This window comes from Mercenaria mercenaria, chromosome 9, assembly GCF_021730395.1.
Source record: "Mercenaria mercenaria strain notata chromosome 9, MADL_Memer_1, whole genome shotgun sequence".
Lineage (NCBI taxonomy): Eukaryota > Metazoa > Mollusca > Bivalvia > Venerida > Veneridae > Mercenaria > Mercenaria mercenaria.
Genome location: NC_069369.1, coordinates 23,841,688 through 23,867,087, shown reverse-complemented (window position 1 = coordinate 23,867,087; position 25,400 = coordinate 23,841,688). Strand labels below are relative to the sequence as shown.

At 32.9% G+C, this 25,400-nt stretch overlaps 1 protein-coding gene across 7 annotated transcripts in view; it reads left to right on the top strand.

Annotated features, from left to right (window-relative positions):
- LOC123546721 (rho GTPase-activating protein 19-like) overlaps positions 1-25,400 on the top strand; it is a 37,402-nt gene that overhangs the window by 3,152 nt on the left and 8,850 nt on the right. The window contains exons 2-4 of one of the 7 annotated variants that reach the window (XM_053551030.1): positions 1,421-1,503; positions 5,656-5,841; positions 6,416-6,454. The exons of 1 other annotated variant lie outside the window; for it this stretch is intronic. Coding sequence is in view for 1 of the 6 variants with exons in the window: in XM_045333218.2 (XP_045189153.2) it covers positions 19,383-19,431 (49 nt within the window). In the remaining 5 variants the exon portion in view is untranslated. Of the gene's footprint in view, positions 1-1,420; positions 1,516-5,655; positions 5,842-6,415; positions 6,461-19,005; positions 19,432-25,400 lie in introns of those variants that run through there. 5 more of the 7 variants (XM_053551029.1, XM_053551028.1, XM_053551032.1 and 2 more) reach the window with 5 other exon arrangements.

The following is a 25,400-nucleotide window of genomic DNA, read 5'->3' as shown; positions in this document are numbered from 1 at the left end:
GTATTGATTGATTGGAAGTGACCAGCAACTGATGCATGATAACCTGACCCGATACTGACCAGCCCCCAAATCGGCCTCTTTTCTTCTGGTGACCTTCAAACTCCCAGTAATAAATGGGACCGGTCATCATAATTATACTGTAGGGAGTTTTGACTTTTATTGAGTTTAGCCATTTTTGTATTAAATTGGAAACATTAGCTGGAAAAGTATTTGTAAAATTTTAATAGAAGTGAAAATCTGATCATAAAACAGGAGTTTAGGAATAGTTAATAATATTGTAATTATATACCACCTGTGATACAGGAATTTTATTGGCTGATGGCCATTTGATAGCAGTTTTATGCATTTTGAAACAGGCATAAAATAGAAATGTTTTTGAAATGTAAGATTTGGTTGGGTTTATTTCTGATAAATACATGCTAGTAACTTTTTTTGACAAACTGTCACAAGCCTGTCCTGGTCTGTATGAGCTCAGAATCGAGTTGTCCCTCAGAATTCTATGGGATGAAAGTCAAGTGTTTTTCCCACTATTGATTTGGGGATGAACAGGGTTTGAAGGTGGGATGGGGATGCCTTTACAGGAAAAATGCATCATAAAATATACGAATTGGACAAGATCAGTTCAATAATAACTTAAAGTCGGCTCATTGCCTTGTGTTTCAGTTGTTAAGTTTTCATACATTATTGACAAAAAAATTAATAACAAATGAAAGTTAAAGTATTTTTTTCTTTTAATTTTGAAAAAACATTAGCTTTAAAATTTGGGAAAAATCATAATATTATTTTGCCATTTGGATTTAATAGGACTGTACAGTCACTATTAGAGATTGTTAGTTGCTACAAGTGATCCATTTAGTGCCCTAATTATGAATTCATTTAACTGAAATACTCTGCAAAACAAATGAACACGCTTATATTGTGATGCAATCTCCTAGCAGCTGCAGTATGGTTCCTATACTTGAATAACTGTTGCTTTAATGCTTCAGTCATAATGCTACAAAGCCCTTGCAACTAAAGTGGGCTTCTTGTACTTTAGTGTATAACTGCTGTCATAATGCTGCTAACTCCTTGCAGTGGAACTGTAGGATGATTCCAGCACTTCTATAACTGCCACCATATGCTGGGAACTCCTGGCATCTATGATGCAGTTCCAGTACTTGCATATAACTGCCATCACAATGTTGCCAACACCTTGTTCCTGCCACCACTAATTCTAATTCTAAATTATCATGACAGCTGTATTATGGCTCCTGTACTTGTTTATCTGCTGTCATATTGCCGCTGAGTTCGGGCAGCTATAATTTGGTTCCCTTACCAGTGTAGCTGCTCTGTGTGCCATTCTTATCTCCAAAAATTGTAAGAACAGTTTGAAAAAACAAACATTGTCCCAACTACAAATGATGACTTAATATATTTTCAGAAAATGAAGAGCAGGGTGCAGTAAGATACACAAACAGTGTTAAGAAGGAACGGCATTCTGAAGTGGACTTCTGTTAAAAATTGGTAAACAGTCTGGTGATACATTCATTTGATAAGATTTTATTTGCACTGGGTCAATTTTGGCCTATATTGATGAACAGTGCAACTAAGTAATTATTCAATTTATCAGGACAGACATTTAAAGTTATAAAACTTAGTTGGTTAAATAAATAGAGCAATGAGATGTTAGTCCTTCACCCATATCATGCTGGACACGATTGATTCTGGCTTTGATTCTGTGATCAGTACAAATCATGATCCATGCAGTCTGATCACCTGTACTGTTTGCCATTCAGTCAGATCTTTTTGGTATGCACCCCTTTTAACAGTTTATGGTACTCTCCAAATTGAAAGATGGACAAGTTCTTTATAGAAATTTAGCAGGGTAAAGGTTAACAGTAACAAAGCTCAACTTTGCTGACTTTAAAGTTGCTGTAAAACAATATACTAATAATAAATGTTGTTTTGCTCAGAATGTTTGTCTTATTAGAGAGTAAAAATTGACAGTTACTATTAACTTTTTACTAATTATATGATAGAAAATCTTTGATCTCTGAAAATATGAATCAAGTGTGACATATTTTCATACCAGATGTCATGACCGTTTGTGTACAAATATCTTTCATCCATTACACCCCACATACTTTCTGACTTTAATGACAGGGTCACATCCTTCTGAAATCCAACAGGTATTCATTTTTTTAAGACGACTTCTGAACCTCATTTTGAATGCGAAACCCGCCCATAGCAAAAAACCTGCTTTTTTCACCTGTCATCTTAGTATGATCAAGGGTTTTCGTAAATCATCCTTTTATCCACCATATGTTGTTAGTTCTTTACTGCAGGATTTGCCATTGTCTATATAGTAAGTTTGATGCTGACTAAATTATACCCTATCTGTACACCCAGTTTATAATCATGGGGTATGAAAAAGATCCTGCATCTATTCAGCTGATTGTTGAATGGGTGAATTTTAGACTCCTGGACAATTTTCTTAAAATGAGACAGCTGCATGTAAATATGGTATTTGTGTTGATGTTTGACACACATCAAATAAATACAATCAGGCAGCTTGATTTGCACGATTGTCCATTCATATTCTCATATGATTAAGTAGAATTAAGTGACTCCCTTTTGCAAATATCAGCACCCTTTCCAATATTTTGTAAGCTTTTTGTAGTATTAAAGTGAAGACTGGCTCAGTGGCTTTTCCAAGATGCATAAATTATATATGCATAATGGTTGATTCAAACTGTGAGCACCTAAAGACCCCAAAATTGAATTATGGAGATTATTTGAAAGACTTAAAGAGAAAGATTTAGTGAAAAAAATAAATTTCAGCAAATCTATCTTATTCAGAAATTCTTTATATGAACATAGGACCATTAACACTTGCGGCCATTTATAACCAGACAATTTTTTTAAAAAAATTTCTCAAATTTGGTTCAGTGTGCTACTTTGAAACTATACAGAAAGTTGTATGGCTACATTAACTGTACAGAAATTATAAAAAAAATTCAACTGTGACGTTCCGGCAGTTTTGCACCTGGTACGTGCAAGATTTCAACACTTTGCACAAGGAAATGTTGGTAAGCAAAAATATCAAGTTTCATTTGCATTTAGTTATTCTAGAATTCTATTCACCCAGAAAAAAAAAAACCAACAAAATTTAGTTATTAAAATTGTAATGATAAGGATGGTCCAGTGTGTGTTGTCTGTTGTCCTGTGTCAACATTTTCTCTTCTGAAACTACTTACACAACTTCCTCTCATGAACCACTTGAAAGATCTTTACTATATTTGGTCATGTAGCAGATCTATGGATTTACCTTTCAATTTTATTCATGCTTCCATTTGACTGTAGGTAATATTAACCCTTACCATGCTAAATTTCTATAATGGACTGGTCCATCTTCCAATTTGGGCAGTACCATTTATCATTTGAAGGGATGTTTACTAAAAATTTACTGACTGAATAGCGAACAGTGCAGACCATGATCAAACTGCACGGATGTGCAGGCTGACCTTGGTCTGCACTGGTCGCAAAGGCAGAATCACTTGCCGCCAGCAGGTTAAGGGTTAAATATTCATCATGTCTGTACAAAATCTGGGTAACTGCGTAACTACATTGTCATAAAGAAGCACTTACCCACTTCTTGTTCTGAGGTTATGATTATTATACTAGCTTTGAAGAGAGTTTTACATTTGGGAAGGGATGGGCATGAGTTAGTTTTATTATCAGTTATACTATTATATTTATATACTATAGGAGAGATCGCCGTGACGTCACGCGTTAACATCTGTTTATCTGGTGGTTGGCAAAACAAATGATTTTAACACCGTTTGCGTATTGCATCAGAATTTTTAATTTTTAATAACTTTTTTGCTCATTTATGGATTTTCAAAATTCAAAAAGATTTGAAATACTAACAATCTTCATATTTTTGTATCCAAATATCTTTTTTCAATGAATAACCGTTTTAAATGACATATAATTTTAAAAGCGGCGTAGTGATTTTCACAACCTTTAGAAAAACAGTGTAAGTTAAGCGTTCATAATTAATCCATTTTATTTCGAAATAACAATTAAAAGTAATCAATAAATTGCTTGTTTTATAACCTTTCCATTGATCAAAAAATTATTTATGTAATTTGTGTTTTAAGAAAGTTTAGACCTTTAGAAAAACATCACTGTTTACAAAAAACATGGACGGTCGGCTTCTGCCCACCCGATCATTGTCTTATCAGTTCTAAAAATAGAATTTGTATACAAACACGATCTCTCCTATAACATTCTTTAGGATAATCTCCAGACCATTATTTTGCATGTTAATGGAACCATTATTTTAGGCCGAAATGTCCTATCAAGAAAATTTGCCTGGCTAAAACATCCTAGGTCAAAACGTCTGTGGCCAAAACGTCCGTCCACCATACAGAATATGCATAATTAAATAGTTAGAAAAACATTTGATATAACACATGAACTTATACAGTAGAATACATAAAGGGAGGTTCTGCCATGTTTATCAAATACATAGATTAAATCTTTTGACAGAATATGGAAAAACAATTATCATTATTTATTTTTTGTGGGGGAGGGGGAGGGGTTAAAAAGTGCACCTACTAGTATCATGCAGGACAAGAATGACTACTCGCCAGCAGCTGTTTTCTATTAGTGTCTACAAATGGAAATGGGTATATTTGTCAAGCCGTGCACAGGTAGAATTTAAAAAGAAAATACTTCATTTTAAGTTCATAACAATAAAGTGGCTGCCATAGAAATTTCCAGTTCTTTAGTCATATATCATAGTACAGAGACTGTGCTAAGCTACACATGTACTGCTTATACACACAAACATTAAAAAAAGATTTTTTATTTTATACTTTCATAGACACAATCTTTTTCAAATTTGATGAAAATGGGTCTAATAATATCTTTAATCTTACAGAATCGATACTTTTCCCATGAAAAGTATATTGAATGAAACATTTGTTATCAGATCAACCAAGATAGAGAATTTAGTGAAATGCACTGCCATGATATATGGTCATAAACTTTCTAATCTTGTCAGAAGCTCTTTATTAAATTGTTCATCAACTCTGTCATATGATACAGATTATAGCTTCACTTATCTGAAAATTGGTCAAGCTGTCCCCTAAATCTTGTGGTATTGCTCATGAAATATGATGATTGTGGTTATTTTTGCTGACCCCTAACACTCCTATTTTAACTTCACTTTTCATTGTAATAAGCGCTTAATTACGATGTAGACGACAGGGTAACTTCCCTGGGAAAGGAAGTCGGTTGCGATTCCGCTTTTATAAGTTTTTGAAATTTTTCAAAAGAGCTGTCCATTTTAAAAGCCATTTCAGACTATTATTCAACTATTTTTGTAAGGGTTTAACAAATGATGGTCATTTTGAAGTTGTTACCATTTTATGCCTCATTGCAGTTAAATTTGACACTTAGGGAGTTTATTAAACAGGAATCCAGGCATGTCCAATTTGTGGTCAAGAGGCACAAAATCCTCCCTCTGATTTTGTAAAATAAAAAAGATCAGAAAAAGTTATACATTTATTGAATGGTAATTGAAAACATTTGAGATAGAAAAAAATAGGTGGAATATTTTGTTCATTCTGACTTTTAACAGGTTTTTTTTTTTTTCTTACTGCATAGGGTTTTATCCACTAACTATCAAAAGTAAAGTGAAAAAGTTTTCTCTTGGAGGGGTTTGGCCGTCTCCCTTAGAAGTGTTTGGCCGGCTCATCAGATTTAGACGTGCAGCTCCCTATCAAAGTGAGAAGTGCAGATTTTGTTCATGGAGATTTTATCCAATTTGTTACTACCAATGAAGATTAACAGGTATTTGTATTTTCCATATTCCCCCTCTATCCTGTTCATTGTTTAGGCAGAATGATGGTTGTTCTGTATTTTCAGCTCAATTACTGATCAAAGAGATCACCAAATTGTCAGCATCCACATTTGTTTCCAGATTTGCTTAAGTTTTTGTATGTAAGCTTGTTGCTCAGTAACTTCTAGTTGAAATGGATTGAAATTTACACATTTGTGTATCTTCACTACTCAGGTGCTATAACTGTGTGTTATGCCCCTTTCATTTTGACTTGGCAACTTTTGGTTCTATTTCTTTCCTAAATCTCAGCACCCAGTTGTGTTAATGGACTGAAACTTAGCACACTTGTTCACTGTGATGACAAGATATGCAGCGTGCAACTTCCATATTTCTGTTTTGCATTTTACATAGTTTGTCTTGTTTGACTTCCAAATTTTATTTTAGTTAGTTTTTGTATGTAAATTGGTATCTCAGAAACCACTTGTGGGAATAGGTGAAAACTAAGCTTAATTGAAAATTAATACATTTGTTCACTGTAATGTTATGACATGAAACACTGGGCAAATAACTGTTTTGCTATTTCAGGAAGTTACGCAAATTTTTGAACATGTTTTGGTGTGATCGGTAGGGGTAAAAATTTTATGATTCAGAAACTGTTGTTGTTTTTGCACCTATTTTACTTGTTTATGTCTAGTTCTGTTATTTAAATATTTTAAGTGACAAGACTTGAATATTTGACCTCTGACAGCTATTATTACTTTAAATATCTTCTCAAAACAACTTGTCAGAATTTCACCAAACTTGGTTAGTAGCATCCTTGCATGGACCTCTGATTTTTTTTTTCAAATGATCCCTCTTGACCTGTTTTAGAGCTCTTAATAAAAAAACCTTTAAAAGACTTCTCATGAACCATTTTATACATTTTCACTAAACTTGGTCTGTAGCCTCCTTCTTAAGTTTTTCAAATGGGTCCAGTCTTGATCCCTTTTAGGGACCACCAGTGTACAACTCATTTAGTTTACTCAAGTGGGTCTGCTCGTCTCCTGTTAGGAGTCGCCATAGTTTAACTAGATAATCTTTAAAAAAACTTTCTCAGAGCAAAATGTAAAGGTCAGGTGAGCAACTAACTGGACCATTGGGCACTCTTGCTTTTGGTTGGGTGTTTTTTGGTGGTCTTTAGTGAAATTAAGCATTATTTTTGGGAAAAGTTTATAAAATTTATTCATTGAAAGTTTTGTTGTTGTTGTTTTTATAGTGTCCCTAAATAAATGCCCCTCCAGTCCCCAACCCTAGCCCCACCCTTTAACAATATACACAACACCCCACTATTAAGGAGATGTGTATTTGTGGTAATATGGAAATCTTGACTGTCCTGAGTTTTGAATTCAGACAGAATACCTCCCCACCCTTGATTTTTCCCGGCAATAAAATTTCCCTTTTGGCTGTAAGAGATAAAAATTTTAAAAGACAAGACTTTATTTTGGAATTTTGTCATCAATGATCATAGAAAATTTGCATTTTAACATTCAGGATCACTTTGCAGCTTTAATATTCGGTAAACATAAAAAGGTTTTTGGTTATTTGTTTTTACAAGTAATTTTATGTTGCAATGTTTAGCTCGACTATATGAAGTATGGAGAGCTATCCTTCTCGACCCGTAGTCCGCGATGGTGTCCACGTCCGCACATTGGTTAAAGTTTCGATGCACTTTCTCTTTATCTTTGTTATTACTTGATGGATTTACTTCAAACTTAAGATAGTTGTTCCTCATCATCACCCACATCACATGGCACAAGGGTCATAACTCTGGCACCAATATTTCATGAATTATAACTCTTTTTACTTAGAATTTCAGGATAAAATTTTGGTTCACTTTCACATTAACTCAGTTATTACAAAATGGATTTGATTCAGACATAAAATAGTTGTTCAACATCTTCACTTGCATCATATGACATAAGGGCCATTACTCTTGCACCAGTATTTCATGAATTATCGCCCCCCCCCCCCCCCTTTTTACTTAGAATTTCAGGTTAAAGTTTTGGTGCACTTTCACGCTATCTCAGTTATTACTTAATGGATTGGATTCAAACTTTAAAATAGTTGTTCAACATCATCACTCACGTCATATGACACAAGGGCCATTTCTTTTGCACCAGTATTTCATGAATTATCCCCCCTTTTTATTTAGAATTTCAGGTTAAAGTTTTGGTGCACTTTCACGCTATCTCAGTTATTATTAAATGGATTGGATTCAAACTTTAAAATAGTTGTTCAACATCATCACTCATGTCATATGACATAAGGGCCATAACTCTTGCATCATTATTTCATGAATAATTCCCCTTTTTGCTTATAATTTCAGGTTAAAGTTTTGATGCACTTTCACTCTAACTCAGTTATAACTGAATGGATTTGATTCAAACTTACAATAGTTGTTCCACTTTATCACCCACATCATGTGACACAATGTCAATAGCTCTGGCACCAGTTTTTCATGACTTATGCCCCTTTTACATAGAATTAAAAGTGAATTTTGATGCATTTTCACTATATCTCAGGTAATTACTAAATGGATTTGATTCAACATGAAACAAGGTGCATCACTCTTGCACAAACATTTCATGAATTATACCCCTTTTTAGCTCATCTGATTTTTTGAAAAAAAATGATGAGTTATTGTCATCACTTGAGCGGTTGTCGGCGTCGGCGTCGGCGTTGCCTGGTTAAGTTTTATGTTTAGGTCAGCTTTTCTCCTAAACTATCAAAGCTATTGCTTTGAAACTTGGAATACTTGTTCACCATCATAAGCTGACCCTGTATAGCAAGAAACATAACTCCATCTTGATTTTTGCAAGATTTATGGCCCCTTTTGTACTTAGAAAATATCAGATTTCTTGGTTAAGTTTTATGTTTAGGTCAACTTTTCTCCTAAACTATCAAAGCTATTGCTTTGAAACTTGGAATACTTGTTCACCATCATAAGCAGACCCTGTACATCAAGAAACATAACTCCATCTTGCTTTTTGCAAGAATTATTGCCCTTTTTGGACTTCGAAAATCAGTTTTCTTGGTTAAGTTTTATGTTTAGGTCAGCTTTTCTCCTAAACTGTCAAAGCTATTGCTTTAAAACTTGCAACACTTGTTCATCATCATAAGTTGACCCTGTACAGCAAGAAACATAACTCCATCCTGCTTTTTGCAAGATTCATGGCCCCTTTTGGACTTAGAAAATATCAGATTTCTTGGTTAAGTTTTATGTTTAGGTCAACTTTTTCTCTTAAACTATCAAAGCTATTGCTTTGAAACTTGCAACACTTGTTCACCATCATAAGCTGACCCTGTACAGCAAGCAACATAACTCCATCCTGCTTTTTGCAATAATTATTGCCCCTTTTGGACTTAGAAAATCATTTTCTTGGTTGAGTATTATGTTTAAGTCAACTTTTCTCATAAACTATCAAAGCTATTGCTTTAAAACTTGCAACAGTTTTTCACCATCATAAGTGGACACTGAACATCAAGAAACATAACTCTATCCTGCTTTTTGCAAGAATGATGCCCCTTTTTAGACTTAGAAAATCATGGGTAGGACAATATTTCTATTACACAAAAAAAAATCAGATGAGCGTCAGCACCCGCAAGGCGGTGCTCTTGTTTCTAAGAATTATACTTAATATTTAATGTTTTGATACACTTGATTCTTATCTCTCTTATTTAATACTTAATACTTTTGACACAGACTCAAGCTATTATTTAATATTCCATCCATGTTTAGTGACACACACTTTAGTGACAGCTCCAGCTTCGTCAAATGTGCCCAGTTTCACTATCCAGCATCGAAATAGTAGAGCGTCTCCTGTGACAGCTCTTGTTAATTTAGTTATTACACTTTTTTTTTTTTTTTTCAAAAACAAATGTTAAAGGAATAAAAATGAACAGCTGAATATAGCTGAAATTGTTATAAATGTTTCAAAATTAACTTTAGTGAAATCTCATATAGCCCATAGCCAGCTGTTACCAAAACTTGAGATCTGCATCGTAATTATTAGAGCTATGGGTGCAAGTCACTTTATTCAATGTGCTGTTGTTTGTTGTATCTGAAACAGCTTTCTGTAAGTGTGTACCTGATGCTCATCTATCTATTAAGAAAACAAATTCAATTTTCTTTGTGGTCAGTCATTGGACAGTTGCTGACTCAAAATGGAATACTGACACCCAATCTCAATGATACCTATCATCAATTTGACCAAGGCAATCAAAAATAATCTCTCTTCATATTTTTTTTTCGAACATCCTAATTCATTTCTTGTTGATATTTTGTTTTTAATTTTTAAGTTTTTATTTCACAAAATCTGTAGCGGAGTGGTAAAGGACTTCGAATCACTTGTCCCTCACTGGTGTAGGTTCGAGCCTCACTCGGAGTACGTGTTATATTTTCTTTATTTTTTTTATGAGGATGCTATCCATTTGGCTTATTCAACAAAAAAATCAATAAAGGGGGTGGGGATTTGTCTGCCTTTGTCAAATTCAGCAGGGAGGAGGGGAAAATTTTATTTTCATTTTTTTAAAATAATCTTTCCTTTACCTTCACGGGTTCAAGTCTTGTTAGAGTGATCTTAATTATGAGGGAATGGCAGAAATTCCTGTATCCTCCAGTTTACATTGTTTCCAAAATTTCCCCTATTCCACATGTTTTTGGACTTTCTTCTTTTTAAAGGAAATCTGTAACAAATTAAAAGTGGTGGCTAGTTTTGTGGATTTATTCTCTAGAGGCAGTTTATGCGGCTGGTGTTGAGGGAGTTGTTGTCTGTCCATCAGTAAAGAAAGATACCATAAGATCCCTACAGAACCATTAGCCTCATTAACTGCACTACAGGCAAAATTCTGCAGCTTGTTAACTATCAGTAGAAATCCTTGAATATTTGTAAAATGTCATGGCATTTTATGAATAACTTCACTTCAGTTAACATCAGTTGCACCTCTTTGAGCTATACCCACCGAAACAAATCTACTATAATTTTGTTGATTAAAAACAGACATTGGAAAATAACAATTTTTATGATCAATAAATGTCATAAATATTAAACCTTATTTACTTTCAATGTTTTGAAAATTGTATTTTGTTTGAAAAATATGGAAGTGGGGATTTTGTCCACAGTGGTTTAAAAAAAAAACATCTTGTGAATATATTTTGAAGTTTTACTTTGTTCATAATAATAATTCTTTAAAAAATTATACTTATACTACATTAAGTATTGAACAGGCACTGAAAACTCAATTTATATTCATTTTTATTTAATATACATATTTTAATTTTGTTCTTTTTACACCTTAGTTTTCAATTTTTTTACTTGTATTTTTTCAATTTATTTATTTATTTATTTATTCAGAGTAATTATGTAATTTACGATTTACAAATATTTACAAATATTTAAGGTATCTCCATTGTTTTTACAGGTGAAAAATTTCACACCTTCCCTGAGGTGTTTCAGTTACCTAGATAATCCCCAGTAATAAAACAATAATACCATGTTTTGTTAAGTTGCAATAAAATTTATGACCATCTCTTTGAAGATCTTACCTTTTCAATAAAGTCAGGTACATCCCCTAATAAAGACCCAATATTGTCCTATATTTTATGACTAGAAATAAACATACTAGAATTTAAATCCTTTTGATATTTTTATATTTCAAAGGAAGGGACATATTAATAAAGGGTAATAAAATATGCAAGGATCAAAATTCCTTTTTTAAAATTTTGCATCCAATCAGAAAGGTTCTTGTACTTTAGGAACGTGAAACTTGCATAAAAACCAAGGTTCCAATGTGTCAAATCATTCTGCAATAATCTGATGTTAATCAGTAATACTGTTCTACTTTTCACATCATTCTGCAAGTTTCTAATCTGGATTGACGGATCAGTGATATTTGTGCCACTTCTGATTATAGAACTTAGGAGAAAAAATTGGAGAAAGGGGAGCTCCTTGGTGCATGCCTGTTTCTACTTGAAATTCTTGTTATTGCAATAATTACTTTCATTCAAAGGATAAGTTATATAGACAAAGAAGTAATCAAATTGTGTCTGTGCAAAAATGTGATTGAACAATAAACTGTGATGTAATTTTTTTAAGTGCAGAATAAATATTTTATATATTAGAACATTCTTGTGAAAGTTGATACAGCGAAATAGTCCTTGACAGCGTTTTGTTTTGATAGAACTGACATACTAACAAAAATGGTGCAAAGTTGTCCCAGTTCACAGATAATGAAAATATTCCTCCACAATAGAAGACGTAAGTGTTGGTTTTTATTTAGATATTGGTAAATTTACAGTGTTAGATTGAAGAATATACTTGATAGAAATCCTTTTGAATAGTTATAATTGGCTTCTCAAATTTGAATTGTCTCTCTGTGCTGAATACTAACCAAATTAATTACATTTTCAGTCTTCAGAAACAGATGTTACACTACTGCTTTGTGTGTTTTTAATTTATTGTATTGGTATTGTTCTAAATTTTTAAATTTAATGAATCTTTGAAATTTCAATTAATTAAGATCGAACTTCTTTTCACTTCCTATAACTAATTGGATTATCCCAAGAAGTCACACACTTGATCTTGGATTAAGATCCTATTATCTTATTACTCAAGCTCCTCAACAACTTCAGTAGTTTGAGTTTTACTTGGATTAACCCCCCAGAAAGTTTGGTGATAATCTGCCTAATCTTTTAAATCCTCTTACTCATATCATAGGTTTATCAGCAGTTTTAGGATTTAAGTAAAATGATCTTTCGGTTGTCATGGTATGTTGTAATGTATACATAGTAAAGTTTGAATGTTTCATACAAACTTTGGGATTAATAATAATTTGGTAATGTGGTCTCGTTTAGACATGTGTTATACAACAATTGAACATAAAGTTTGTAAATTAGAAATTGATGTGGTTCATTCATTTTTAGCTCATCTGATTTTTTGAAAAAAAATGATGAGTTATTGTCATCACCTGAGCGGTTGTCGGCGTCGGCGTCGGTGTCGGCGTCGGCGTCTGCGTCGGCGTTGCCTGGTTAAGTTTTATGTTTAGGTCAGCTTTTCTCCTAAACTATCAAAGCTATTGCTTTGAAACTTGGAAGACTTGTTCACCATCATAAGCTGACCCTGTATAGCAAGAAACATAACTCCATCTTGCTTTTTGCAAGACTTATGGCCCCTTTTGTACTTAGAAAATATCAGATTTCTTGGTTAAGTTTTATGTTTAGGTCAACTTTTCTCCTAAACTATCAAAGCTATTGCTTTGAAACTTGGAATACTTGTTCACCATCATAAGCAGACCCTGTACATCAAGAAACATAACTCCATCTTGCTTTTTGCAAGAATTATTGCCCCTTTTGGACTTAGAAAATCAGTTTTCTTGGTTAAGTTTTATGTTTAGGTCAGCTTTTATCCTAAACTATCAAAGCTATTGCTTTAAAACTTGCAACACTTGTTCACCATCATAAGCTGACCCTGTACAGCAAGAAACATAACTCCATCCTGCTTTTTGCAAGATTTATGGCCCCTTTTGGACTTAGAAAATATCAGATTTCTTGGTTAAGTTTTATGTTTAGGTCAACTTTTTCTCTTAAACTATCAAAGCTATTGCTTTGAAACTTGCAACACTTGTTCACCATCATAAGCTGACCCTGTACAGCAAGCAACATAACTCCATCCTGCTTTTTGCAATAATTATTGCCCCTTTTGGACTTAGAAAATCATTTTCTTGGTTGAGTATTATGTTTAAGTCAACTTTTCTCATAAACTATCAAAGCTATTGCTTTAAAACTTGCAACAGTTTTTCACAATCATAAGTGGACACTGTACATCAAGAAACATAACTCTATCCTGCTTTTTGCAAGAATGATGGCCCTTTTTAGACTTAGAAAAACATGGGTAGGACAATATTTCTATTATACAAAAAAAATCAGATGAGCGTCAGCACCCGCAAGGCGGTGCTCTTGTTGAAAAAGTGACGTGTCAGGAATTATTAGTAAACAAAAATCACATGGCTATTCATAATTTTGATGATTATGCGTTTCGTTTTAGACAGAATCATGTAAAACATGTTTTAAGGATACTGGAATATACTGACAAAGAAGGTATGAACGAGATTTGATGCCTATGAAATAAAGTAGAAGCATAGTACTAGATAAACTTACTTTCAGTAATACAATAACCATATATTCTCCAATTTTCGGCTTTTTGAGTTTACCATATAGGTACATTTTGGTTTTGTTATTTACTGGCAGGCACCAGGGAGAGCTCATTTGTACGAAAATTTAACCGGCTGTTAAACTAACCACTGTTAAATTTCGATTCAAAATACTATCCTGGCGGGAAACTCTAGTATGATGTTTTGATTTTATTGTAAAGATTTTCAGTGTTCATAATTCTTAACTCATACATATGTTTTTCTAAGTCTTTTGAAATGTCGAAATGTAACCCTAAAAGTTAATCAACCGTTAGCTAAATTGCCTGTTAAAGTTTTGAAAAACTGGGCCCAGATGGCTTTAAATGCACTGTAGATCCCAATTCATACAGTCTACATGTTTATAATTGTAAGAGTAATGTGTCAGTGTAATAGTATCAATTTAATAGGCCTGATTTTCTTTCTTTGCCCTTGAAAATTTTCAGCAATACGCGATCTTGTCAGAGAACTAACATAGATTGCAAGTGACATGCTTCCAGCTGTTCTGGTCTTTAGGACTTGCATAAACTCTCCCCTCCTGCACTTGCCCATGCTTTATACAGATCCCTATCAGTGGCATTGACCAGGCCTATCTTGTTAATCCTATCTTGTTCTTGCCAGTGGCTGACTGGAGCTATCTTGTATCCCAGGATCACCTGTCCTTTTGGCTCATTATTTATATATCAGCCTTGCTATTTGTAAATTGAAGAGGTAATGATCCGCACCATGTTGCATCATGTATTTAGAGAGTATGTGAAATGTGCAAGAAGGGGGTTCATTAAAATGTAATCCTTCATTGTCAGTCATTTAGAAGTGATAATGGTTACAGGTGTTAATAATAGAAAGGTCTGCAAGTTTCAAGAACTGCAGTGTCAGTTCAGTTAAGAGCTTCTTGTTGAATGGTTCCAGAGTATCATGCCGGCAAGGTCTAAAAAATTCAACTTCACTTGATTTCAGAGCTAATGATAATTAAAAAATATTAATAATTCTATAGTCAAAACACGCTATATTATTAAATTGCCAGTTGAGGCAATCTTGTTTCATGAATTTGACTTTTTGCAGTTTTTTCCCAATGTTTTCAAAATTAATCAAAATCTGTTCTGTGTAGGATAACATATTCAATATTGCAAATTCAGACCAAGACCGGAGAACAGAATCCTGTGAGACATGCAGAATGCTGCTTATTTGGACAGAATGAGGATGATACTGTTAGAGAAAAATATTTGATATATCACTGATCACGAAAAATACATTTTAATTATTGAAAACCAGGGGTTTTTTTCGGCCGTTTTTATAGCCGTCATTCGGCTATATTCCTAATGCCAAAAAGTATGTATTTTTCCCAAAATTAATGCAAAAATTCCCAATCTACATTCTGAAAAAAATTTCATCAAAATTGCACAAAAATTGACCAAGTTATGGACAATTTCGTAATGGAAGTATGTTAAAGATGTTCTACAATGTGAAACAAGTGTATGAGAAAGTGCTTACACACATCCTTACTATATCCTATGGGACTAAATATTTCCCAATTTGGAACATTTACGCGTCAAAATTCCCAATTCTGGGGGTATAGGCTATGTTCCCAAATTAGCTAGAAAAAACCCTGAAAACAGGCGATGGTCCTGATGGTTATTGGTGTTGGAGCGAGTGGTGTGTTGTATGGTAAAATAAGCTGCATTACTGTCTCATCTATTAACTGTAAATAGAAAAGCAATCTCTGATATATTACCATACTTTGCCTGAAGTATGTTTGTTATCTGTATGGATATATATCTTTGGGAAGTTATATGAAAGGGATGTGATGATTGTTTTAATTAAAACAATAGATGATCATCATTGAAATAATTGTTATCATATTGTAAATCTCTTTGATGCTGACATAATTAATTATGGTAGAATAGGTTGTTACTGATGCTAAAAGTGATAATAACAGTTGAGATATATGTGTTATTTGGCAATGTTTGGACAGATATAGCTAAACTTTTTGATGCAAAACCTCTTCAGAGAAAATAAAGTAATAGAATAAATAAATACAAAACAAGGAATAAGCATCCTTTATCAGTTTAAAAACTGAGATTGAAAACTTTAAGCAAACATAAAGATGAGCGGAAGTGTTTTTTTCTTTCTGTCTAAATTTCTAAATCAATATTGATGTTTTTTTCTTGCTAATTCATGTGGAGTTTTTTTTTGCTCATTTACTAATAACCTTGTTTCTTTTTGTGAGTGAAAGTTTTGAAATCATGCAGCTGTTCATTTGGATGTTTTCTCTTTTGGTCTTTATTTCTTGGGAATTTCATTTACATGTATTATCTATTTATATCCCTGATTTACTGGACTGTTAGAACATTTAGCAATAAGGTTCATGACATTCTTACTAACAGCCATTGAACTATTTAAATATTAATTCGAAAGGAACAAAACAAATGCTTTAAGCCAAGTGCCACATGAAGTCATGAACTGCTAATAAGATTGGAATCTGAATTAAAGATATTGAGACTTGAAGTTTGACACTGGCTGAGTGGGATGAAAAGTTTTAGTGCCAGCTGTCCGATTTTTGGATAACACAATAGCTCATTATCAAGATCACTTTTTATCCACCATATATTACCAGACAATATGACAGAAAGTACAGAATCTATGAACATTTATCAGTATCCGCTCTCAATATTCTTATGCAACATAGTGTCAAAATGTCTATCAAATTTATGTTTTCAGTAAAACTGATAGCCTTGGGTTGAAGGGACAATATTTTTCTTTGGACAGGTTTTGTCACTTCAATATTTACACCTGATCAGTCATACCTGCCAGGCACAGATTCTTGTTTGTCTTCACCTTCTGCACTTGCTATTGTTAATTAAAAATTATAAAAAAAAAATCTTGAAGGTTATAAAATATTTGCATGCCAGAAATAATCAAGTTTCTTTAGTAGAATCTAATTATCCCACTAAAATTGTAGAGGTATAAAAAGTGATTGTCCTCGAAGAACCTGAATAATATTAACCTTGAACACCTGTATCTGGCATATTGTTGTATCATTGCAATTTAATGATTGTGATGTCCAAACCAAGGTGCTATCTTCCCTCTTTAACTTTCTAAATGGCAGCAAAAAGGGGCCAAATTTGACCCTTAAGGGTCAGGAAGAGTGCAGAAAATTATCATAAAGATAGCAATAAACTTCAGAAAGGGAAATCATAAAATTTCAAAATGATGGTCATATTACATAGCCCTGACAGGTAAAAGCAAGACTGAATTATTGCAAAGCTTTACTGATTCAGTTACATCAGTGTTGCTGTAAACTTGGGGGAAATGTAGTCAAATGAATTCATTTTCAGAAAGACAATAAAATATAAATACTAGACATTTTAATTGCCAAACATGTAGTTGCTGGACTCATTAAATAGTTATCAAAAACAATAAAATATTGCTAGTGACATTTTAATGCTTAATGGGATGCATTTTATTACCTGAGAACACATTACAAATGGTCAAGAAACAAAACAAAATATCTGATTCTTTAGAGGTTGACATATTTTCCTTTATGGTGTAAATTTATGTTCTAAATAAATAAATGATTTTTCATTCATGTTGGATAGGCTGGTCTATTATGATTGTTGTTTTGGCCATGATACAGGGGGGAAACTTTAAAATATTTCAAATTAGAATATGTTTTTTCTATTCAGATTTTTAGAAAAAAAACGTAAACATAACTTTCACTGATATTCAGGTCTAAAGCATTTAAAACATTTTATTGAGGATTTTCATCTAAACTTTTTTGTAAGATGAGGATGTATAAATTCTAAGTTTTTAAACAGTAGCAACCGTCAGTACCTCATTCTTTTACATACATGTATTAAAAAAAAAAAAAATATGTTTTTTTTTATGAAAACATAAAAAATAATGTTCTAAATAAAGCATGGTCTGCTGGTCTTCTATTTTTACTTGTTCACTTAAAGGAATTTTTTGCAGAATAATTGATATTTAAATGTTTATACTAGATAAAGCAATGCTCAGTCAGGTAGTCCCTTTAATTGTTTTCCAGTTCCAGCCTTTTTGCTTTAAAATTGAATTCATTGAAACAGACTTTTGTTTTCCAGTTCCAGCCTTTTTGCTTTAAAATTGAATTCATTGAAACAGACTTTAAAGGTATAATAATGATCTATTTTGGTTATAACTTATATATTATGTTCCATAATTATTGTTAATTGCCTCACTACCTCTCACCCACTCATAGAATCATTAAACAACAACTTGTTTTGTAAGTCAGATTCTCAAATGTTACCGAATCTGTTATATTTCCTACTTTCATTTCATTTGGAGCCCTCCAGGCAAGTAATGATTGGCTTTTGTGTTATATAAAACTAAAATTGCTGTTAAAGTTTATACACACCATATTTCCAAAAAGGGCACAAGTACAGGATAAAATTAAAGCTGTAAAATCCAGTAAAAACTGTGACTTGACTGTTTTATGATTCTAAATTGGCCCATTGTAGTTTATTGTTTACTTTTGCAGAAGATTATATCCTGGAAGCCTTGGGATATTTGCATTATAACACACAAGGTTCTCTCCTACCACCCCATTATTTCCTATTATAATTGACAATTGGCTTTAACCAGATAGGGATCAGATAAGGGACCAGTTTAAGATCTTGTCTGCAAACTTTTAACCCCTATCTGTTTTACAAACCCTTTGGGACTTAGGAAATTGTAATTCATGGAGCAGGACTATCTTTGAGAGTTGTATATAGAGATGGTTTTGATTTAAACTTAGATAAACTTGTGTTTTGAAAAGTTGGTCTAACTGTAACATCAGTTACCCTCAGGGATTAACCAGCCAAGCAGATAATTTACTTTGTGTGCTGGTATTGGAAAAAAGGGGCCTCGAGCTACGCTAGAGTTATTTATGTAAAGTTCGCCACACTTCTGCTTCAGTGTACATTTGAAATTTGGAGGAGTTTAGCAAACATAATCATTAGGTCTCGGATACTCTAGTGAGTTTGGTTGATTAATGTTAATGAATTGGACAATTATTGCTAATACTTGGATGTTTGAAGTGTAAAATTGGAATATTTAGTTGGTTCGGAGTTTATTTTCAGTGTTTTGGAGGACTTTATCATTTTCCAGCTGTTTGAAAGGGACATATTTTATTTGTAGAAGAAGTGTGGTGACTGTTTAAATTTGTTTGTATTAAATAGTGAAAGAAACTTTAAAAAAAGGAAAATTCTGCATGCAAGGAAGGAACACTATAAACAAATTTGTGTAAAATCTGCAATGAAAGTTGTTAAACCATTGAATAAACAGATCATTTCAAAATTGTTTGCCATTCAAGATGGTTGTATGGGACGCTGAAGTTAGCTTTTCTATAAGTTGGATTACTGGTTGGTATTTTATTATAATTGCGTTGTATTTCACCCAGTTTTAAATTACGCAAGAAAGAAGCAATAAATCCCAAAATTACATATTAAATTTTAAAGCTTTGAAAATCTATTTAAAGGGGCACATCTCGAGACGTATGAAAACTTTTCTGAATTTTTTATGTACACATACCATATCAGTAAATATAAAAGTTAAATTATTACTAAGTTCAGTTATATCTGGGCAGTATTTATTTTTGAAAGGCATTAAGTATATATTGTATAATGGAAATCAGTTACTCGATGTGATGTAAAATAGACAGAATATACCGTAACTTAATGTCATACTAGACAAAGATTTTCTTTATTAATATTTTAGATTAAACATTTTGATATATTGCTTCCTGTTTCAAAAACACTTAATGTTCATCAGGAGGTATGCCCCTTTAAAAATATTTTTAAAAATAAAGCATAAAAAGTAAACCAGATTCTAAAAGATAAAATAGATATGTATCTGTTGCTCAAATTATTTGATAAAATGTGTGTTTTTCTTGCCAGAAATTAAATACCTCTAACCCTACCTCCCTTAAACCACCAGGATTGCAAATGTCATAATGGTTTAATATAAGAATTTGCATTCACACTGATTGCATTTTGTATCTGCACCTGGATTCTTTATTGAAATTCATTACAGTAGCTGTTTTTATCAATGTGGTATAAGGTTGCAATTTTTAATGAATAATTTGCAGCTACTAACAACTTTGTCCAATTTCTGAAGCTTGAACCCAGTCTCTTTGAAGTTTTTAATTAAAAATGGATTAAAGGGACAGTGGGGGTTTCAGATGTGAAATGTTCAGATAAAGTGTCCAAGAGTAGGAGTTTGAGCACTTGATTTCAAGTGTACGAAGCTGAATTTTGAATTGTTAACATAAAAGTACAGTGATTGAAGTGTCATGAAAAACCACAGCTTTTGTTTTTGTGTCAGAATGCAGAGGTGTTTACTCTAGCCCTTACCCTGCTAAATTTCTCTGTGACTATTTGATAAACGACATTGTGTCTGAAATCATTAGTCCACCACCTCTGATTTATGTGGAGAAGTTGGCAGTTACTTGCAGAGAACAGGTTTGTACTGGTACAGAATCCAGGAACACTGGTTAGGTTAGCTGCCTGCCGTTACATGACTGAAATACTGTTGAAAAATGGCGTTAAACCCAAAACAAACAAACAAAACACCCTGCTAGATTTCTATAATGAACTCATCCATCTTTCAATTTAGACAGATATTATGTTAATTGGGACGCTTACCAAAAAACTACTGACTAAATGGCAAACAGTGCAGATCATGATCAGACTGTATGGATGTGCAGGCTGATCATGATCTGCTCTGGTCGCGAAGGTATATTCAATCATGTTCAGCATGATAAGGGTTAATGAGGAATATATTGCTAGAAACAGAATGAAGTTGAAACTGAATATACTGGAAGATTAAACTATCGGCATTTAATGAACTTAATACTATTAAAGACATGCATGAAATTTTTATATGATGCGTAAGGAAAAAAATAAGTAGTACATTCTTTAAAATGAGTTTCTGTCAAAAAGTATTTAATCTAGTAAGGATCAGATATAAGAAAATGATTATAATAACAATAGAAAAGACGAATTTTTCTCCCAAAAACCCTGTTATTATAAGGCTCATTTTGATGTTAAACTTATCAAATTTCATGGGGCTCCCATTCTCAAACGCAGACAAATCTGTAAAACCATTCCTTTAATTTGCTATAGGAAACTAGATTCTGATGTGCAGATTTTATGGGGGATATGCTTTTATATTATTTTCTGCCATGTTCTCAAGTTTATTTTTAAAAGATAAACGGATGGAAATAAACGGCAATAAAAGAGTAAGAAGAGGAAATTGGCAAATTTAAAGTCAACATGATTCACTTTGAAGTTCAGTTAAGACCTATGAATTTCACAGAAAAAAAGGCAAAATGGTGATTATTCCTGAAAGTGATCTCCTTTGACTTTGTTTGAAGTGAATCAGAAGAAATTTCAAGGCCTGATTTAGTGATAAAAACTTAATGTAGCATGCTGAGAAAAGATCATGCAGAGCCTGTCTGAACCCATTAGCTGGTCTCAGAAAAATCCAGCATTGGTCATTTTGAATGTATGATTTTGAAGGTGGATATTATACTGGCTGGTTCATTATGTCTCAATTTTCCGCCTGTAATTTATGGGCCATCTTTTATAAAAGGGCAAAGATTATCCACTAATCATTTTATCAAAATATGCTGAGCTCTTGAAAAGGTCTTTGTTACTCAAGGAATTTCTACAGGAGTTTAATGATGATGGATTGAAATGCGATTTCTTGAAGTCTCCTTAAATGGGCCTTTCTGTGCATTCTCAACAAGTAGCCTTGGTGACATTTCTTCTTTCTTTTACCTTGTTGATAAATGAGACTTTGACAAAATATTGCACACCACACAATTTCTTTCCATCTGAGTCCACATTATGCGAAAAGTTTAATCATATGGTACACATGACCAGTAATTCTTTATAGGAAGTTGTATAAAAGAGTATTAAGTGCAAAATGAGTAAGTGATATTGAAGAAAAGATGAAAGAAATTTCTAAAGTCTACTGAGAGAATTAGGTGACTTTGCTGGACATCGAATTAGTCACCAAATAGTTTAAGACATTTCATTTAAGTCCTTAAAAGTCGTCATAGAACTTAACCTTGCGTTACAGATTAGAGAAGAACTTTGCTGATTGGCTCGGTGGCAAAGGTCAGTTTATTTCAATGTTTGGTGGTCAGATAATTCTGTCTAGTTAACATCTAGGGGTCTCATTATATCAAGAAAATTAAGTTTGGGTTCTGACAGTGGGTTAAGTGGTATGGGCTTTGTCTTGGAAATTGGTATTGTTACACATCTGTGAAGGCCTGGGGCTGATTGCGATCTCAAAAGCTGCTAACTTATGACAGCTGCGTGTTTAAAGTGTTTGCAGTTTCCTAATTGAACTAAACTCAGATATCCCTACACTGAATTATGGAGAGTTCTGCAAAGCATTGTGGGATTATGAATACTCTTCTTGCAAGGAGATTCAGAAAGAAGTTTATATATAAATATCTTTTTGAAATCATTCACTTGTCAAGAGATAGAAGATGACTATAGTATAAAGATACATTCAAATTTGTGCCCAGTTTGAATAATATCCATTTCAAAAGAATGTGCCAGTCTATTTTGATTATTCCCTTACTGATGAGAAAAACTGGTAACAAAAATGTGTCAAATTAATGAGATGAAGTGTGATCAGTGAACAAATTACAAGGGAGTCTGGTTTATCTGGATACATGAACCTCTGTCTTCCATTATAATCTGCAAAACCCCCTACAGTGATCCCTGCTGTTCTTTTAACCTATGTCACTAATGGAAACAGTGTCACTGGGATTAGGGACACCTTGTCTGGAAACTGGTCCCCTAGTGGGATGAAATAAATCCCACTTGAGCTAACAAAGGTTTTCACAGATTAAAAGTCCAAGGGTGGACTAATTGTTAGGATTGACTTCTTGTATTTCTTGGCCATTATCTCATCTTCATCCTCTTATGGTGATGACTTTTGTACCATCTTTAAAAGGTTTCTTTACACCTTGAGATAACAAAACACACCTGTTTTTAGAAATTTGCATAAGACTTGTTACTGTTTTTGTAATTTGAAAGAAAAAACAAACATTACTTTGAAATTAATCTTCTTTTTTTGACACCTGAAGACAATTTTTGGAATAACTGATTTTTTATAGCCATAATGCGAAAAAAAATGATTGATTGTAAAATTTGTCTGTAAAATGGTAATTGTGTTTCATAATACTTGATTAATATCTAAAGTGGTTGCAGTATGTATCGCGAACGAGAAGAAGAAGAATTACAGTCTGTATGCATTGAAATCCTTAAATGAAGATTTTATTTAATATGACAGTCATAATAGACGTTCTCTGTATTAAAATAAGGATGATAAATATTTAGGGACAGAAGAAAATGCTATTGCTCTATCAAGGCTGGTCCAGAATTCAGTTTTGCAGCAGATTGTCTAACACAATGAACTTTTGTAGCTTCTGATTGAAAAAACTTTGTCATTTTTATCTGAGATCATCTTGATTTGCCAGAAAATTTGGTTAACTGCTCAACAATTTAGATCATTCTTTGATAAAGGGTTTGAATTTTAGATTTAGGTCCCTTAGCAAAGTCTTTCCTGTCCCCTTTTGTGCAAAAGCCATGTTTTTGAATAGTTCTTCAGGGTTAATGTTCAACCATAAAGATTTTATCAGATGATGGTTCAGAGTTAAGGGGTGTTTTGCTTTATCAGTTGATTTAGAACCAAATCACCAGCAGGTGTTAGGGCCGATTGTCTCCCTGACCAATTGTCCCACTGTCCACTTTTATTACACTATTCAAACAATTTATTTTCAAGTAGTCATGTGAAACTAAATACTTCCTTGAAAGGTTTATAAATTTTCTCCTTGGCAAAGAAATTGTAGAAATGACACCTTAAGAAAGAAAACATTCTCACTAATGATGGGATCATAGAATTTTTGTAATTGAACAAATTTTTTTTTATTTTGTGGAAATGAATTGAAGAATATAATGTTGAACTTTGCGCATAAATGAAGTCTAGCTGAGTGGAGTTAGTGTTCTAAAGAACTTGTCTAACAGGATTGTGTGAAATCAATTGTAACTTATAATAAACCATTTCTATCAACTGTTTACCTGACCCAAACTCCAACGCAGTGATCTCCGTTGCCTCTTCATTCATTGATCACTGCCAACAATGTTTTTAGCTAAAATTCAGCTAAGTGGACTTCTTTTAATTACATAATTATTAAGTTAATTTTACCCCAATGTTTTCGAAGATTACACCTCTTTTAGCACAGGCGAATGTTCCATAATAAAAAAAAATAACGATTGTGAGTGAAAATGGGTAATTATTTACCGCCGCTAAGTATCCTGAAACGAAACTGAAAGTAAACAAACGAGTATGTCGATGTTAGTCTTTGATGCCGTTCATGATAATTATGCTGCCATTGACCCCAAGCCGAAACAGATAGAGGCTTTTCAATATTTTCCTGCAGCCAAGATATGTTATTTTACAAAGTTTGGTAGATTTCTGTATTTTATCAACATATATGTTTATTTTAAAACTGATCATCACGTGATGAACAATGGTCACGTGAATGTTGTGATGGCAGTGATCAATGAACGAAGCGACAAGGGAGATCACTGCATTGGAGTTTGTACCTGACCAGATAACAAACATTTTTTTATAATTCAAAAGTTACTCTTTGGTTACAAGGTCCACTTCTTCATTATTAATTAGTCACAACACTTTCCTTAAATTAAAATGTTTGCTGACAAATGGAGTAACTTTTTCAAAGGGAGCTAATTCTGCATGCCAATTCCACTTGTCTCCTTCAGATACAAAGAACAGTTATGAAATAAATTTCTTTTATGGTCATATTTTAATCTAATTTTGACAGACAGGATGAGAAAAATACTAGACAAACTTAACCAATTAAAGCACTTAATTAAATTGCAGTTGTTGGATAAATTTATCACCTTGCTTCCTGCAAATCTCTTTCCACCTATAATTTCACAGTCTGTTAGATTGCACTTTTCTTGCTTTTCACACCTGTCATCTCCACCTGCAAAAATAGCAAAAATAATCTGTTTTAAAGTATAACTTAATCTTTTCAGCTTTAAAAATATATTCTAAAGACTTGATAAATCTTTCAAAAAGTGTCAATTTGTGCAGTTTGTTGTTTAAAATGAAATTCATGCACACAATATTATGTTTGACCTCAAATTCCACCCTTTTCCTAAATATAGTAAAAGATATTGAAAAAATAATGCAAACATTATCTTTCATAGATATCTGTTGCATCAAAATAATATGCAATTAGAAATAACAAGATCACATAAAAATGCTGGCTAAAGTTCTTTTT